Source organism: Pristis pectinata, chromosome 6 (assembly GCF_009764475.1).
Source record: "Pristis pectinata isolate sPriPec2 chromosome 6, sPriPec2.1.pri, whole genome shotgun sequence".
Classification (NCBI taxonomy): Eukaryota; Metazoa; Chordata; class Chondrichthyes; order Rhinopristiformes; family Pristidae; genus Pristis; species Pristis pectinata.
The window spans coordinates 52,691,650-52,710,026 of NC_067410.1; the positions used below are offsets into that span (position 1 = coordinate 52,691,650).

The following is an 18,377-nucleotide window of genomic DNA, read 5'->3' on the forward strand; positions in this document are numbered from 1 at the left end:
CCGGATATGATGACAATTCTGACATATTTGTAGCTTTAGATCAGTCCAGAAAGAAAAAAACTAAACAAAAAACAGCCCCAGCCCTCACCCACGAAAGCCCGAAAGCTGGCCAATAGACAGCCAGAATGCTACCTACTAAATCCCTTAACCCCACCTCTTTTGGTGGCAAATTTCCAAGTTAAAAGGAATACAAAACACCACCGATAGTCAAAACATGGAGATACAAATACCAAAAACATTTCAAAGATATAAATATTGAGACAAAACAGCTTACTGTAAAAATTCTACACAGTTAAAAATACTGAAAGGCAACATTTAAAAAATACAATCTTACTAATATTTCAAAATAAAAAAAATCAATCACCCAATCAGATTCTTAATTATTACAAAAATAAACAATTAAAAATATTAAAGTAAAATAATAAAAGGGAAAAAAAAGAATTGTAAAATAGAAACATGATAAATATCCATGTTCCAGAACCAGTCACGAAAGTGTTAACAAGGGGCAAAAGATCTCCGGACTTAAAAAATGTTCAAATCTGTGAGTTAGTTATTACCTCGTAGACCAAATAGGTATAAAAATCAAAGAATAGCACGTCTATTAACCATCTGGAGTTGAAAGTTAATCATTGAGAAATTCCTCAGCTTCAACCATGGAATTAAACCACTTATGTGATTTGTCAGGGAGAACAATCCTTAAGCGAGCTGGAAAAAGCAATCCAGGTTGAAATTTCCTTTGATAAAGCCGCGACATAATCGGTTTATAAAGCAATCTCTCTTTCGTAACTTCTGGACTGTAATCTTCAACCAGACGAATCTTCAGATCTTTGTATTGGATCATTCCTTGACGTTGAGCAATTCAAATCAAATGCTCTTCAGTACTCACATAGTGGAATCTCAGTAATACTGGGTGGTTTTTGCTCTGCCGGGAGTTTTGGTCTTACGCTCGGTGAGCACAGTCAAGTATGGGGCGTACAGAGAAAACTTCAGAGCCAAACACATCCATCAAAAGTTTGGAAAAGAATCCAGTTTCAACGTCTTCACGAAGGCCAATGATCCGCAAATTGTTCCTCCGACTTCGACTTTCTAAATCAATAATCTTCTGTCTTTGCTGTTCCAGTATCTGGGTAGTCGAAGTTAATTTCTTTTCCGATGAGCTCAGTCTGCGATCTCTCTCTTTGCCAGCTTGATCCAGTTCAGCAATTAATTTCTGTTGTTTGACATTTTTCAGTTTAAGTGTTGCTAGTCTGTCTTCAATCTCCTTTAACAGCATTTCCAAAGTGGAAAATTTCTGATCAAGTTTTTTATCCAGGAGTTTAGAAATAGCTTCCAAAGTAAGTTGAGGATCCCCATTCCCCTTGCTTTCAACTGCAGCTTTAGCTCTGGTACTCATTTCCGGCAGTTAAAAATCAAAATCCAATCTTATAAAAGTATTGTTAATACTTTAGCATAGGTAATAAGAGGGTGGTGAACAAAAAATTAGAAAGTGAGTGGAGCAGTGCCAAGATGCAACCTACTCCATCTAGCACCACCAAGAGAGTCCAGGCAGTGCATTCCAGGTACTTGCCACTCTCTGGGTGGAAAAAGGTTCTACTCCAATCCCCTCTAAATCTTTTACCCCTTACCCTAAAATCTATGTTCCCTAGTTTTATCTATCTGCGATATGAGGAAAAGACTCCTGCAGTCAAACCTACCTGTATGTGTACCCCTCATAATTGTATGTACCTCAGTAATGCCCCCTATTAACCACCTCTGCTCCAGGGAAAACAGATCTAGCCTTTCTAATTTTTCCTCAAAATTATAATGCTTCATCCCAGGCAGCATCCTGGTGAATCTCTTCTGCACACTTTCCAGCACTATCACATCCTTCCTAAAGTGTGGTAACCAGAATTACACACAGTACTCCAGCTGAAGTCTGACTAAGGTTTTGTAAAGTTGGAGCATAACCTCTGTACTCTTGTACTCACTGCCTGACTAATGAGGGCAAGTACATGTGCCACCTTAACCACATTATCTACCTGAACTGCCACCTTCTAGGTCCTTTGAACTTATACACCAAAGTCCCTCTGTTCCTCAATATTCCCTAAGACCATTCATGCTGTATGTCCTTGCCTCATTAGTACTCCCAAAATGCATCAGTTTGCAGTTATCTGGATTAAACTCCATCTGCCATCTCTCAGCCCATTTCACCAACACATTGATATCATCCTGTAACCTAAGATAACCCTCTACATTATCAACAACTCCATCAATCTTCATCTGTGAATTTGCTGATCGTACCTCCTACGTCCACATCCAATCATTCACATGTATTATAAACAGCAAGGGTCACGGCACCAATCACAGAAACAGCCCTCTACCATCACCCTCTGTCTCCTATTGACAAACCAATTTTGGATCCAATTTACCAACTTGTACCAGATCCCATGGGCCCTAAACTTTTGGACCCATCTCCCATGTGGGACTTTGTCAAAGGTCTTGCCTGTAAACCACATCAACTGCATGGTCCACCCCAATACATTTCATTCCCTCTGCAAAAAATTAAATCAAATTGGTTAGAAGGATCTGCCCTTGACAGAGCCATGCTGGCTATCTCAGAGTAGTCCCTGCCTTTCCAAGAAAATAATAGAATCCCTAAGTACTTTTTCCAATAACTTTCCTGCTACTGATGTTAGGCTCACTATATACTAAAACAATAATACTAAAACTAAATAGTAAATCTATTGATTTACTCTTCGATCTCTTATCTGTACCCACCCTGTCACAGTCTGTTTATCATTAGTGATACGTTATCTCTATTCTTTGACTTGCCATATCTTCTCAACTTTGACCTTATGCCACTACAATTTATCTTAAAATCCTCTTTACTTACTTAGTTATGCAGTTTGCTGGAATATGGGTTCCAGCGCAGTTCAGGAATATGCTGTCCCAAAGTACAGCTCCCACTTTGCCCGGTGCCAGTGCTTCATGAACCACGACCATCTTTCAAGCACGCATTCATGTTTCTAGTCTTACTTATCCTGTGATGCTTTGCATGGTCACAATCCAGAGATTATTACCTTTGAGGTTGTGTTTCTTAATTTGGTGTCTCGTTGTTGTACAAAACCTTGTTCTCTGTCCTCCCTGTTTTCATGGTGCCTGGATGTACCACAAGCACTGGAACCTATGCTGCTCACTGTAAGTTCTTCTGTAGCCTGGAGCAGGTATCTGAACCCTGGCATCACCCAGGCAGTACGTCTTCTAGACTCTTGCTCTTTGTGGCAGAATGAATATTTCTCTTAGCTTGTGCAGGCATGGTAGTGTAGCGGTTAGTGTAATGCTATTACAGTGCCAGCGACCTGGGTTCAATTCCGGCCACTGTCTGTAAGGAGTTTGTACATTCTTCCTGTGTCTGCGTGGGTTTTCTCCGGGTGCTCTGTTTTCTCCCACATTCCGAAGACGTACGGGTTAGGAGGTTGTGAGCACGCTATGTAGGTGCCAGAAGTGTGGTGACACTTGTAGGCTGCCGCCAGACCACTCTATGCAAAAGATGCATTTCACTGTGTGTTTCGATATACATGTGACTAATAAAGATCTTATTTTATCATCTATACGAATGGATTGGGGAGGATGTAGAGTAGATTTACCTGGGATGAAGCATTTCAATTCTGAGGAGAGGTTGGATAGGAGAAATACATTGTAGTTGCAGTATAGGAATGATGTGGTTGTGCAGAGGAGATTCACCAGGATGTTGTGTGGATTGAAGGACTTGAGTTATGGGAAGAGATTGCATTGGCTGGGCTTATTTTTCATGGAACGAAGGAGGCTGAGAGGTGGCCTGCTAGAAATGTTTGAAGATAATGGATTGGGTAGATAGTTTGAATCTTTTTCCAATAGGGGATCAGAGGTAGGGTATCAGTAGGGGTATCAGAAACAAGTGGGCATAGGTTTAAGGTGACAAGAAGTTTTAAACGGGATATGAGAGGAACTTTTTTTTACACAAAGTGGTTGATGACTGGAACTTGTTGCCAGAGGAGGTGCTGGATTAAGAAATAATCACCATGTGTAAGAGAGATTTAGACAGGCACTTAATAGGCAAGGCTTAGAGTGTAACGACCCTAATGAGGGCAAATGGGATCAGTATAGATGGGCAAAATAATTGGCATGGACTGGTGGGCTGAAGGGCCTGTTTCTGTGCTGTACAACAGTATGACTCTTTCAGGGTGCCATGGCTGGGATATTCAAGAGCATGTTGACATTAAAATGGATATGATAGATGTCTTAGAAGACGTTCTAATGAGATGTTTAAACTAGTTTGGCAGGGGGATGGGAACCAGAGTGATAGGTCAGAGGTTGGTGCATTTAGTGTACAAGTAGATGCAAAGTGTAGAAAGACTGTGAGGAAGGATAGGCAGTTGAAAGGACAAAATTTCAGTCAGTTGGATGGGCTGACGTGTGTCTACTTTAATGAGAGAAGTATCAGGAACAAGTGTGATGAATTTAGAGCATGGCTATGACATGGTGACCATTACAGAGACTTGGCTGTCGCAAGGGCAGGAATGGCTGCTGGATATTCCAGGGTTTAGATGTTTCAAAAGGGACAGGGAAGGAGGTAAAAGAGGTGGGGGAGCGGCTTTGCTGATCAGGGACAGCATCACAGCTGTAGAAAGGGAGGATGTCCTAGAGGAATCGTTCACCTAGTCAGTGTGGGTGGAAGTCATGGGTGATTTCAACTTCCCTGATATTGATTGGTACCTCCTTAGTGTAAAGGGGATAGATGGGGTGGAGTTTGTTAGGTGTGTCCAGGAAGGATTCCTGATACAGTATATGGACAGGCGGACTAGAGGAGAGGCCATTCTGGATCTGGTATTAGGCAAAGAGCCTGATCAGGTTTCAGATCTCTCGATGGGATAGCATTTGGAGATAGTGACCATAACTTCTTGACCTTTACCATAGTCTTGGAGAGGGATAGGAGGTGATGATATGGGGAAGTATTTAACTGGGGGAGGGGGAATTATGATGCTATTAGGCAGGGACTTGGAAACAGATGCCCTTGGGGAATGCACAGCAGAAATGTGGAGGCTGTTTAGGGAGTACTTGCAAGGGATTCTGGAAAGGTTTGTCCCATTGAGGTAGGGTAAGGATGGCAGAGTGAAGGAACCGTGGTTGACAAGAGACGTGGAATATCTTGTCAAGAGGAAGAAAGAAGCTAACTAAAGTTTAGAAAGCAAGGATCAGACAGGCCTCTGGAGAGTTACAAGGTAGCCAGGAGGGATCTTAAGAATAGACTTAGGAGAGCTAAAAGGGGGCATGAGAAAGCTTTAGCGAGTAGGATTAAGGAAAACCCCAAGGCATTCAACACGATTGTGAAGAATAGGAGGATGACTACAGTGAGGGTAGGACTGATCAGGAATAAAAGAGGAAACGTGCCTGGAGTTCGAAGAGGTAGGGGAGGTCCTTAATGAATACGTTGCTTCAGTATTCACCAGTGAGAGAGACCTTGATTTTTGTGAGAATGGTGTACGACAGGCTGATATGTTAGGGCATGTCGATGTGAGGAAAGAGAATGTTCTGGAACTTTTGAAAAATGTTAGGATAGGTAAATCACCGGGGTTGGACGGGATAGATCCAAGGTTATTATGGGAAGTGAGGGAAGAGTGTTGCACTTTTGGCAATGATCTTTGCGTCCTCACTGGGGACAGGAGTAGTGCCAGATGATTGGAGGGTGGCAAATGTTGTTCCTTTGTTTAAGAAAGGGAATAGGGATAAACCTGGGAATTACAGACCAATGAGTCTTACTTCAGTGGTGGGCAAATTACTGGAGAAGATTCTTAGAAACAGGATTTATGGGCAATTGGAGAAGCATTAGGGACAGTTAGCATGGCTTTGTGAGGAGCACAGAAATGCCTGATTGAATTCTTTGAGGATGTGACAAAGCACATTGATGAAGGTTGATCAGTAGATCTGATGTAAATGGATTTTGGTAAGGTTCCTCATGGAAGGCTCATTCAGAAAATCAGGAGGCATGGGATTCAGGGAAACCTGGCTGTGTGGATTCAGAATTGGGTTGCCCACAGAAGACAGAGGGTGATGGTAGATGGAGCGTATTCTGCCTGGAGGTCAGTGACCTGTGGTGTTCCGCAGGGATCTGTTATGGGATCCCTGCTCTTTGTGATTTTTATAAATGACTTGGATAAGGATGTGGAAGGATGTGAAAGTTTGCTGATGATACAAAAGTTGGTGGTGTTGTGGGTAGTGTAGAAGGTTGCTGTAGATTACAACAGGATATCGATAGAATGTAGACCTGGGCTGAGAAGTGGCAGATGGAGTTCAACCCGGAAAGTGTGAAGTGATACACTTCAGAAGATCAAATCTGAAGGCAGAATACAAGGTTAATGGCAGGACTCTTAGCGGTGTGGAGGGACAGAGGGATCTTGGGGTCCACATCCATAGATCCCTCAAGGTTGCCGCGCAGGTCGATAGGGTTGTTAGGAAGGCATATGGTGTGTTGGCGTTCATTAGTCGAGGCATTGAGTTCAAGAGCCGCGAGGTAATATTGCAGCTCCGCAGAACTGTGGTCAGACCACACTTGGAGTATTGTGTTCAGTTCTGGTCGCCTCATTATAGAAAGGATGTGGAAGCTTTAGAGAGGGTGCAGAGGAGATTTATCAGGATGCTGCCTGGATTAGAGAGCATGTCTTTTGAGGATAAGTGAGTGAGCTAGGGCTTTTCTCTTTGGAGAGAAGGAGGACGAGAGGTGACTTGATAGAGGTGCACAAGATGATAGGAGGCATAGATCGAGTGAACAGTCAGAGACTTTTTCCCAGGGCGAAAATGGCTAACATGAGGGGGCATAATTTTAAGGTAAATGGAGGAAGGTATGAGGGGGATGTCAGAGGTAAGTTTATTACACAGAGTGGTGGGTGCATGGAACACACTGCCGGCAGAGGTTGTGGAGACAGATACGTTAGGAACATTTAACAGACTCTTGGATACCCACATGAATGATAGAGAAATGGAGGGCTATGTGGGAGGGAAAGGTTAGATATTAGAGCAGGATAAGATGTCGGCATAACATTGTGGACCAAAGGGCCTGTGCTGTGCTGTAATGTTCTATGTATTGTAGGCTGCTATAGGAGGAAGGGAGGAGATTAGTAGGACCTTGACAGATTTTTAAATCTTTGCTGGTCATGGGTAAGGTGCCTGGTGATTGGAGTACAGCAAATGTGGTACAATTATTCAAGAAGGGCAGAAGGGATTAGCCAGGTAGTTGCAGGCCATTAAGTCTAACATCATTAGTAGGGAAGTTACTGGGAAAATTATAAGGACAGGTTTTATCTGTGTTTGGAAAAGTAGTGATTTATCAAGGAAAGTCAGTAAGGCTTGTAGGTGGGAGATTCTGTCCAGTAATTTGATTGAGTGTTTTTGAAGAAGTAACAAAATACATTGATGTGGTTTATGTAGACTTAATTGAAGACTTTGATGAATTCCCACATGACAGGCTGATCCAAAACATTAGAGCCCATGGAATCCAAGGCAAGTTGGCAAACTGGAACCCAAGTGAACTTGTTAGTAGGATATAGAGTGTGATGGTAGAGGGTTGCTTTTGTGATTAGAGATCTGTGACAAATGGTGTACCACAGGGATTGGTGCTGGGGCCCTTCTGTTTGTCATATTTAGATATGAATGTGCACAGATGACACACATATTGCTGGTGTTGTTGATAGTAAGGAGGATAGTCTTGGGCTATGGAATGATATTGATCAACTAGCAAGGTGGACAAAGCAATAGCTGATGGAATTTAATTCCAATAGTATAATGTAATGCATTTTGTGATGTCTAGTAAGGGTAAGACATACCCTATGAATGGTAGGGCCTGAGGCAGTATTGAGAAACAAAGGGACCTTGTTGATAGATCCCTGAAGGTAGATAAAGTGGAGCAGAAGGATGCTGGCCTTCATTACTAGGGTATAGAATATAAGAGCTGCTGGGTCAATGTGCAACTTTACAAAATTAATTTGGCCATAGATGGATTATTGTGTGATTTTTTTTTGGTTGCCACACTCTTGGAAGGATGTGAATGGACTGGGGAGGATGTGGAATAGATTTACCTGGAATGAAGCATTTCAGTTATGAGGAGGGGCTGCGATTGTTTTCCTTGTAGAAGATGAGGCTGAGGGGTGTTATACAAAAGTAGGAGAGCCATAGATAGGGTGGATAGTGGGAAATGTTTCTCTGTGATGGAGATGTCTAAATCCAGAGGGCATAGGTTTAAGGTGACAGGAGATCTGAGGATTTCTTTTTTCAACAGTAGGCTGGTTGCAACCTGGAATGCACTGTCTGAGTAGGTAGTGTCAGCGGGCACTCCCACAACTTTTAAGAATCATCTGGATGAGCACTTGAATTGCCAAGCCATAAAGGCTACAGGCCAAGTAATGATGTAGATGGGTACGATGGTAATCATGGATGTTATGAGCTGAAGGACCTGTTTCTGTATGCTGTGATAGTGTAAACCCCCTTCATCCTACTGTACCCTTCTACCACTACATTCTTCTTTGTTTTCCCCACTGACTGGCTTCCTGTATCACAATGTCATGGTCAATTAACTCATTCTCCCTGCAGCCCCCACTCTCATCCAAACAAGCTGAAAGAACCTCAAATGCATTGGAGAACTGCAAAAACTTAAAGCCCCACACTCCTGCTTATTGAGTCCTTTTACCTGCCTGCCTTGCAGTCACATGTCTCTGTACCTGACTGCTAATCTGCTCAGAAAACTCTCTCATGGGGTATGACTGCTCCCTGGTACAAAATACCCAGGTTTCAAAACAAGTATGACCAATTCACAAATTAGTCTGCGATTGTGACAAAGACAACCTGCCTATTGAGTTGATGGTGCTCCCTTCACCACCACACTATCATCCAGTTAGGTGAGACAGCACTTACCTGGTTCTGTTCTTATCTATTGTAGCTAAAGAATCACCAGTAATGGCTTTGCTTCTCTCGTCCTAATCATTACTTCTAGTTTCACCCAAACTGCTGGCCTTTGAAAATCAAGGCTATTTTGCTGATGAAAACTAGCCAGCTCTACTGTAAAACAACCTCTGATCACTGTCTCTAATTCTGACTCCTTTTTCGATTTCCAGAGCTGAACGAATGAACAGCAGCCCTCATGTTCGTATGGTACCACATACTCTGTTTTCTTATTATTGATTCCATCTCACTGTGGCAATTGTCTGAAACTGAACTATGCCTTCAGAGACTTTCCCACCATATCTCCGCATCTATTTCTACCTCTATAACATCATCCAAATTTTCTCATTTGATACTGAAGCCTTGTTTATGTTACTTGAAGACTTAATTCTTCCACAATAGTCTTAGCTGGTGTCCCTTACTCTACTTCCCATAAACCTGACATCATTTCCCTACTTACAGCATCCTGTACACTCCTTAGCCTTGTTCTTGATGATCTGCATTGTTTTCTGAATAAGGAACATTTTGATTTTAAAATTCTCATTTTATTCAGCTCTCTGCACACCCTCATTCCTTGACTGAAATCTCCTCCAGTTCTGTAACCATCTGAGACAAGTGCTCTGTTATGTGGCCTCAAAAAATGACGCCAAATCTAGTTGCACCACTTATAATTTGTGCAGTCAATTCTCTTAAGTTGTGGAGTTTCATCCTGAAGCTTTTTTAAAAATTTCTTCTCTAGTTTAAAGATGATCCTTAAAATCTGCCTCTTACCATCTGCCTCTCACTACCTGTGAGGCAGTGCTAAATTTTGTGTGAAGCACCTTGGGATGTTTTGTAATGTTAAAGGTGCTATATTAATGGTTTTCAAATTTGTACTCATTTATGTTGGTGCATTGTGTTATTATGCATGTATGCAACTCATCTTGTCAGGGAAAAGCACAGCTCTGGATCTGTTTACTCAAACACATCTCAACCTTTTACTGGCAGATCTAATGTAGTATAACTATGTGGGTTATCCACTTTGGAAGGAAGAATGAAAAAGACAAATTATTTAGACTGAGACTACAAAACGTTGTGGTACAAAGGGATCTAGGGGTTGAAAACATGAATAACAATTAGTTAGCATGCAGGCACAGTAAGTAATTATGAAGGCAAATGGAACATTGGCCTTTATTGCAAAGGGTATGGAGTATAAAAGTAGGGACGTTTAGATACAACTTTACAGGGAGCTGGGTACCTGGAGTACTGCACATATTTTTGATCTCCATAATTAAGGAATGATATACTTGCATTGGAGGCAATACAGAGAATGCTCATTAGGTTCATTCTGGGCATGAAGGGGTTGGCCTATATTCATGGAACTATAAAAGAATGGAAGGTGATCCTATTGAAACATACCAGATTTTAAGGGGATCGATATGGTGGATGCTGGGATGATATTTCTCCTAGGAGTGTGGAGGGTGTGGGAGGGTAGTCATCAAGAACCGCAGCGGCATAATTTCAGAATAAGAAGTTGCTATATTCAGAAAGAGTTGAGGAGGGATTTCTTGTTTTAGGATGTTGTGACGCTTAACCCGGAAAGTTAAGTTGGTGGAGTCATTAAATACATTCAGAACAGAAACTGGCAGATATTTGAAGTAAAAGCGAGTCAAGTGATATGGTGAAAGAGCATGAAAGTGGTATTGAGGCCAAGGTTGGATCAGCCATGAACTGTGTAAATGGAGGAGGCAATCGGCCTACTCCTGCTCCTGATTCTTAAGTTCTTAAATTATATTTAATAGTTGGCTGTGTGCTCATTATACTTAAACTGTTCCAGAGCTGAACTTAGCATACTCGAAAGTTTCACATCCAGCATGAATTTCCAAGTGTACTGATTTGTCTGCAACTTAAGTTGCAATTCTTGTAAATTGAGACTATTTGCCAGATGCAATATTAGTCAGCTTGCTAATAGTTCATTAAAGTTTATTAAAGAAGTTATTATTGATAATTTGGTGATGTTGGACTCCTCCTCATTTTTAGTTAATGATCATCTTCAATAGTCCTCCTGATTCAGTTCTTCAGTACCCAAGGCATTAAGTGTCATAAATGTTGTAAATTGATATTATCTTAAATCGATCATAATCACTTGAATATTAATCCTTCCAATGTATTTTTTAGGAGCCGAATGCTAACAGTGTGGCCTGGAATACCCAATGTGAGAATATGCTTTGTTTCTCTGGCGGTGGATTTCTCAACATAAAAGCCAGTAATTTTCCTGTGCACCAACAGAAGCTCCAAGGTTTTGTGGTAGGCTACAATGGCTCCAAGATCTTCTGCCTCCATGTGTATGCCATGTCTGCTGTTGAGGTCCCACAGGTATACGTCATTATTTTAGCTGATTTATTGTCAAGAACTAGACATGATGAAATGTTGTAAAACATCCTTACTTATGCTTGAGTGAACAAAGTACGATAATGAGACCAAAGGAAATCCTGGATGTAGTTTGTTGACATCAGCAGTTAATTTGGTTTCATCATTATTACACTGAGGGAAAAACAAAATCACCAAGGATCCCATTCCAAGTGACTATCCAGTGATCCCTGCTGAAGGCACATGAAGCTGGTAGCAGAATCCAGATATAATGGTACAAATGTGAGGGTCTGAATGAGTTGTCTTCTGTACGTTAAAAGCCTGTGGACGTTTGCTAATCAGGATTTGCTTTAAAGGTCACCAGCTGCGTAATGGAAAGGAGACCGGTACCTTGCTTCAGTTTAAGTAGAAGAAAATGAGCAAAATATTAGATTTATTAAAACTGAGGATGTCGATGGTTTGACAATGGTAAAAACTGGATTCTAATCTACTAAAATCTTGATGTCAATTAAGTTTCTATTCCAACAGTACATCCCAAGCCCAGAGCCTTAACTATCAAGAGGAGCAATGGTAGCAGATTCTTGGGAACACTACCTCCTGCCAGTTCCTCTCCATGTCACACTCATTCTGACTTGGAAATATATCAGTATTCCTTCATTATTACCAGGTCGGAATCCTGGAGCTGCTTACCCAGCAGCACAATGGGAGTAACTGCACAACATGATGGCAGCAGATCAAGTCCTTTAGGGGATGGACTTGCTAGTGATGCCTGAATCCCAACAACTCAATTTGGGGTGGGAGCAAAGAAAACCGAGTATTACATGTGTTCACATATAGGTCTGAAGTCAATTATCAAGGTATAGTGGCAGAAACTTGTATGGGACCCATTAGATGTGTGGGAAGCGTAAAGTAAAATAAAAACATTTTCTCAAATGCAATGCTGACTGCTGCCAAATGTGTTTCATGATATAGACTAGTCCAAGAGGGAGACTTAATTTAAGAATTGTTCAAATATATCTATATTAGAAGATTATGGAAACGTACAGCACAGAAATGGGCCATTTTGGCTTACATCGTTCATGCTGACTGTGATGCCTATCTAGACTCATCCTATTTTCCTACATTTACAAAATTATAAGGGGCATAGGATAGATAATTTTTCCTAGGACACAGGAGTATAGAACTAGGCCCATGTCCCTCTATGTCCAAATACCTTTTAAATGATGTAATTGTATCCACCTCCACCACCTAACTTTTTCTTTGCTTCCTACCCCAAATTCCGTTTTTGGGATCCAGGCATCACTAGCAAATTTCTCCCCTCTATCTCAAACCTGTGCTCTCTAGTTCTATACTCCCCTGTCCTGGGAAAAATACTCTATCTGTCCTATGCCCCTCATAATTTTCTAAATCTCCATAAGATCGCTTCTCATCCAGTGGCAATAAGCAGCCTATCCAATTTTTCCTTCGAACAACAGCCCTCATTTTGGATAAATCTCTTCTGGACTCTTGCTATTATACCACATCTCCTTTGTACTATGTGGTGAACAGAACTGTACACAATACTCCAAAAGCGGTCCAACCAATGTTTTGTACAACTGCAACTTGATGTCCCAACTCTTACACTCCGTCCCCCAGCCTATGAAAGCAAGCATGCCAAATGCCTTCTTAACTGTCCTATCCACCTGTGTTACCACTCTCAGTAAACTATGTACTTGCACCCCATCAAGTAAACACCCCATCAATGTTCCTAAGGTCCTTGCCATTTACTCTATATTGTCTGAGCAAAATTTGACTTGCTAAAGTGCATTACCTCACACTTTGTGTGGATTCCAATTCCCACCACACCATCCAACTTTCCAACTGATCTATGTCAGACTGTATCCTTAGACAAACTTTGCTATCTACTTCTACAATTTTCATGTCATCTGCAAACTTATTTATCACATCAACGATATTTTCATCCAAGTACATGTATAAAAATAATAAAGGTCCCAGCACCAATTCCTGTGGTACACCATTTGTTACAGGCTTCATGCTCCTCCGTCACTACCTTTTGCTTCTTATCACCAAGCCAGTTTTGGATCCAGTTTGCCAACATACCACAGATCCCTTGTGCCTTAACCTTCTGGACCAGCCTACCTTGCAGGAGATACAAGAGACTGCAGGTGCAGGAATCTGGAGCCACATACAAGATGCTGGAGGAACTCAGCAGGTCAGACAGAATCTATGGAGGGAAATGGACTGTTGACGTTTTGGGTCAAGGCCCTTCAACTGGACTGAAAGATAGAGGGGAGATAGTATGAAAAAGTAAAGGGAAAGGGCGGAGCAAGAGCTGGCAAGAGAGAGCCAGGTGAGGAAGTATGATAGGTAGATGGAGGAGGAGTAAGTGGAAATAGGTGAGGCTAGGGGGGCAATAGGTGGAGACGACAAAGGGCTGAAGATGATGGAATCTGATGGAGAGGAAGGTGGAGCATGGAACCAAATAAGGGAGGTGGGGAGGGCAGATGGGAACAGTAGGGGGAGGGGATCCAGGTGGAGTGGGTGAAGGAGCAGAAAGAAACAGGGTGATGGGGGGCTGGGGTAAATGTAGGAAGAACTGGGTAGATCAGGAGGAGTGAGAAAAGGGAGAGAGGGGAGCATTTTACCAGAAGTTGGAGAATTCATGCTGTCAGGTGGTTGACTGCCCAGGTGCAATATAAGGTGGTGTTCCTTATTTGCATTTAGCCTTCCCCTGGCAGTGGAGGAGGCTGAGGGTATGGGAATGGGGAAGAGAATTAAAATGGCTGGCAACCGGAAGCTCCAGGAACCATGGTGGATAGAGTGCAGATGCTCTCACCGATGTAGAGGAGACTACACTGGGAACACCAGAGGCAATAAATAAGGCTGGAGGAGCTGCATGTAAATGTCTGCCTCACCTGGAAGGGCTGTTTAGGGCCCTGGATGGTGGTGAAGGAGGAGGCCTGTCACTTGCAAGGATGCCACTTATTTTTCTCAGTTCCACAGTTTCTGCCGCATATGTACTTGAGGTGAGGCCTTCCACTCCAGGACATCAGAAATGCCCTCCTTATTCACCAACATCTCATTTCCCACACTTACAGACCAGTGAGTCTTACGTCTGTGGTGGGCAAGCTGTTGGAAAGGATTCTAAGAGATAGGATCTGTGAGCATTTAGAGAATCATGGACTAATTAGGGACAGCCAGCATGGCTTTGTGAAGTGAAGATTTTGCCTCACAAGCCTGATAGGGCTCTTTGAGGAGGTGACCAGGAAGATTGATGAGGGTAGTGCAGTGGATGTGGTCTACATGGATTTTAGTAAGGTATTTGACAAGGTTCCACATGGTAGGCTTCTTCAGAAGGTCAGAGGGCAAGGGATCCTGGGAAGCTTGGCCATGTGGATTCAGAATTGGCTTGCTTGCAGGAAGCAGAGGGTTGTGGTGGAGGGAGTGCATTCAGATTGGAGGGCTGTGACTAGTGGTATCCCACAAGGATCGGTTCTAGCACCTCTACTTTTTGTGATATTTATTAATGACTTGGATGAGGGGGTGGAAGGGTAGGTATGCAAGTTTGCAGATGACACAAAGATCGGTGGTGTTGTGGATAGTGTGGAGGGCTGTCGAAGCTTACAGAGGGATATTGATAGGATGCAGAGCTGGGCTGAGAAGTGGCAGATGGGGTTCAATCTGGAGAAGTGTGAGGTAGTACACTTTGGAAGGACTAACTCCAAAGCGGAGTACAAGGTTAATGGCAGGATTCTAGGGTGTGTGGAGGAACAGAGGGATCTGGGGGTTCATATCCACAGATCACTGAAAGTTGCCTCACAGGTGGATAGGGTAGTTAAGAAAGCTTATGGGATGTTAGCTTTCATAAGTCGTGGGATCGAGTTTAAGAGCCGCGAGGTAATGATGCAGCTCTACAAAACTCTGGTTAGACCACACTTGGAGTACTGTGTCCAGTTCTGGTTGTCGCATTATAGGAAGGATGTGGAAGCATTGGAAAGGGTGCAGAGGAGATTTCCCAGGATGCTGCCTGGATTGGAGAGTATGGATTATGAGGAGAGACTAAAGGAGCTAGGGCTTTACTCATTGGAGAGGAGGAGGATGAGGGGAGACAGGATAGAGGTATACAAAATATTAAGAGGAATAGATACAGTGGACAGTCAGCACCTCTTTCCCAGGGCACCAATGCTCAATACAAGAGGGCATGGCTTTAAGGTAATGGGTGGGAAGTTCAAGGGAGATATCAGAGGGAGGTTTTTCACCCAGAGAGTGGTTGGTGCATAGAATGTGCTACCTGGGGTGGTGGTGGAGGCTGATACGTTGGTCAAGTTCAAGAGATTGTTAGATAAGCATATGGAGGAATTTAAAATAGAGGGATATGTGGGAGGAAGGGGTTAGATAGTCTTAGGAGTGGTTTGAAGGTCGGCACAACATGGTGGGCTTGAAGGGCCTGTATTGTGCTGTATTGTTCTATTGGTGACTTCAACTTCCCTAATATTGATTGGCACCTCCTTAGTGCAAAAGGTGTAGGTGGGGCTGAATTTGTTACGTGTGCCCAGGAAGGAGTCCTGACACAGTATGTGGACAGGCTGACTAGAGGAGAGGCCATACTGGATCTAGAACTAGGTGATGAACCTGGTCAGGTGACACACCTCAATGGGCGAGCATTTCGGAGATAGTGACCACAATTCCCTGACCTTTAGCATAGACATGGACAAGGATAGGAGCAGATGATATGGGAAAGTGTTTAATTAAGGGAGGGCTAATTACGATGTTAATTAGCAGGAACTTGGGAGTGTAAATTGGGAACCAATGTTCTCAGAAGTGCATAGCAGAAATGTGGAGGTTGTTTAGGGACCACTTGCATGGGGTCCTGGATAGGTTTGTCCCACTGAGACTGGGAAAGGATGGTAGGGTGAAGGAACCATGATTGACAAGAGAGGTGGAACATGTAGTCAAGAGGAAGAAGGAAGCATACTTAAGGTTTAGGAAGCAAAAATCAGGCAGGGCTCTTCAGAATTATAAGGTAGCCGGGAAAGAGGTTAAGAAAGGACTTAGGAGAGCTAGAAGGGGACATGAGAAGGCCTTGACAAGTAGGATTAAGGAAAACCCCAAGGCGTTCAACACGTGCATGAAGAACAGGAGGATGACTAGAGTTAGGCTAGGACCACTCAGGGATAAAAGGGAAAATGTGCCTGGAGGCAGAAGAGGTAGCGGAGGTCTTTAATGAATGTGAGGTCAGCGTAGAATAGGCTAATATGCAGGAGCATGTTGAGGTTAAGAAAAAGGTAGTGTTGGAGCTTCTGATAAACATTAGGATAGATGGTCCCTGGGGCTGCACGGGATATACCCCAGGTTACTATGGGAAGTGAGGGAAGAGATTGCCAGAGCACTGATGTTGATCTTTGCTTCCTCCCTGGCTACAGGAGTGGTACTAGAGGATTGGAAGATGGCAAATGTTGTTCAGGAAAGGTAATGGGGATAATCCTGGAAATCAGAGACCAGTGCATCTTAAATCAATGGTGGGCAAACTATTGGAGAGGATTCTTAGGGACAGGATTTACGTAGAGAAGCACAGTCTTATTAGGGATAGTCAGCATGGCTTTGTGAGTGGCAAGTCGTGCCTCACGAGCCTAATTGAGTTTTTTGAGGAGATGACAAAACAGATCGATGTAGAGCAGTGGATGTGGTGTAAGGCATTTGACAAGGTTCCCCATGGTAGGCTCATCCAGAAAGTCATGAGGCATGGAATCCATGGAAACTTGGCTGTGTGGATTTGGAACTGGCTTACCCACAAGACAGAGGGTGGTAGTAGATGGAGTGCATTCTGCCTGGAGGTCGGTGTGTAGTGGTGTTCTGCAGGAATTTGTTCTGGGACCTTTGTTCTTTCTGATTTTTATAAATGACTTAAACGAAGGCATATGGTGTGCTAGCCTTCATTAGTCGGGGGTGGGGGGGGGGGGGTGGGAGGGATTGAGTTCAAGAGCAGAGAGGTAATGTTGCAGCTCTATAAAACTCTGGTTAGACCACACTTGTATTGTGTTCGGTTCTGGTTGCCTCATTATAGGAAGGATGTGAAAGCTTCAGAGAGGATGCAGAAGAGATTTACCAAGATGCTGCCTGGATTAGAGAATATGTCTTATGAGGAAAGATTGAGTGAGCTAGGGCTTTTCTCTTTGGAGCAACGGAGGATGAGAGGCGACTTGATAGAGGTGTATAAGATTATGAGAGACGTAGATAGAGTGGACAGCCAGCACCTTTTTCCCAGAGTGGCAATGGCCAATATCAGAGGACATCTGTTTAAGGTGAGTGGAGGAAAGTTTAGCGGAGATGTCAGAGGTAGGTTTTTTTTTATGCACAGTGGTGGGTGCCTCGAAAGCACTGCTGGTGGTGGTGGTAGAGGCTGATACAATAGGGACATTTAAGAGACTCTTAGATAGGCACATAGATGTGATAAAAATGGAGACTTAGGAATAAAAACAGGTAAAGCCTGAAATAGATATATGAATTTAGGTAAAATATTCATTTTAATAGCATTAATTCAATGATATAGAGAGGGGTGACCAACTTGATAAAACCCTTTTCACGTAATGCCAGTAAGGTGAAAAAATCTTCTTTAAATAAATGTTTATAGTTTTTAGTAATTGACACCCCCAGATAGGTAAAATGATTTCTTACAATTTTAAAAGGAATGTCAATATCAAATGGTACCAGGTTATTCAAAGGAAAAAGTTCATTCTCGTGTAAGTTCAATTTGTATCCTGAAAAATGACTAAAGCAAGAAAGTAAAGAAAGCATAGGAGGTAACGAGGCTTCAACATTAGATATAAAAAGTAACAAATCATCAGCATATAACGAAATTTTATGGTTAATACCTCTTCTGGAGATACCAACGATATCTCTAGATTCTCGGAGAGAAATAGCCAAAGGTTCTAAGGCCTAATCAAAGAGCAAAGGGCTTAAAGGACATCCCTGTCTGGTTCCACGTTGAAGTTTAAAAGATTTAGAATTTTGAATATTAGTAAGAACTTGAGCAGAAGGAGATAAATAAAGTAATTTAATCCATTGGATAAAATCAGGCC

At 42.6% G+C, this 18,377-nt stretch overlaps 1 protein-coding gene across 3 annotated transcripts in view; it reads left to right on the forward strand.

Annotated features, from left to right (window-relative positions):
- Window positions 1-18,377, forward strand: part of ift122 (intraflagellar transport 122 homolog (Chlamydomonas)) — a 163,510-nt gene that overhangs the window by 68,803 nt on the left and 76,330 nt on the right. For all 3 annotated transcript variants that reach the window (XM_052017942.1, XM_052017940.1, XM_052017941.1), the window contains one exon: window positions 11,107-11,304. In XM_052017942.1, coding sequence (XP_051873902.1) covers window positions 11,107-11,304 — 198 coding nt within the window. The remainder of the gene's footprint in view (window positions 1-11,106; window positions 11,305-18,377) is intronic.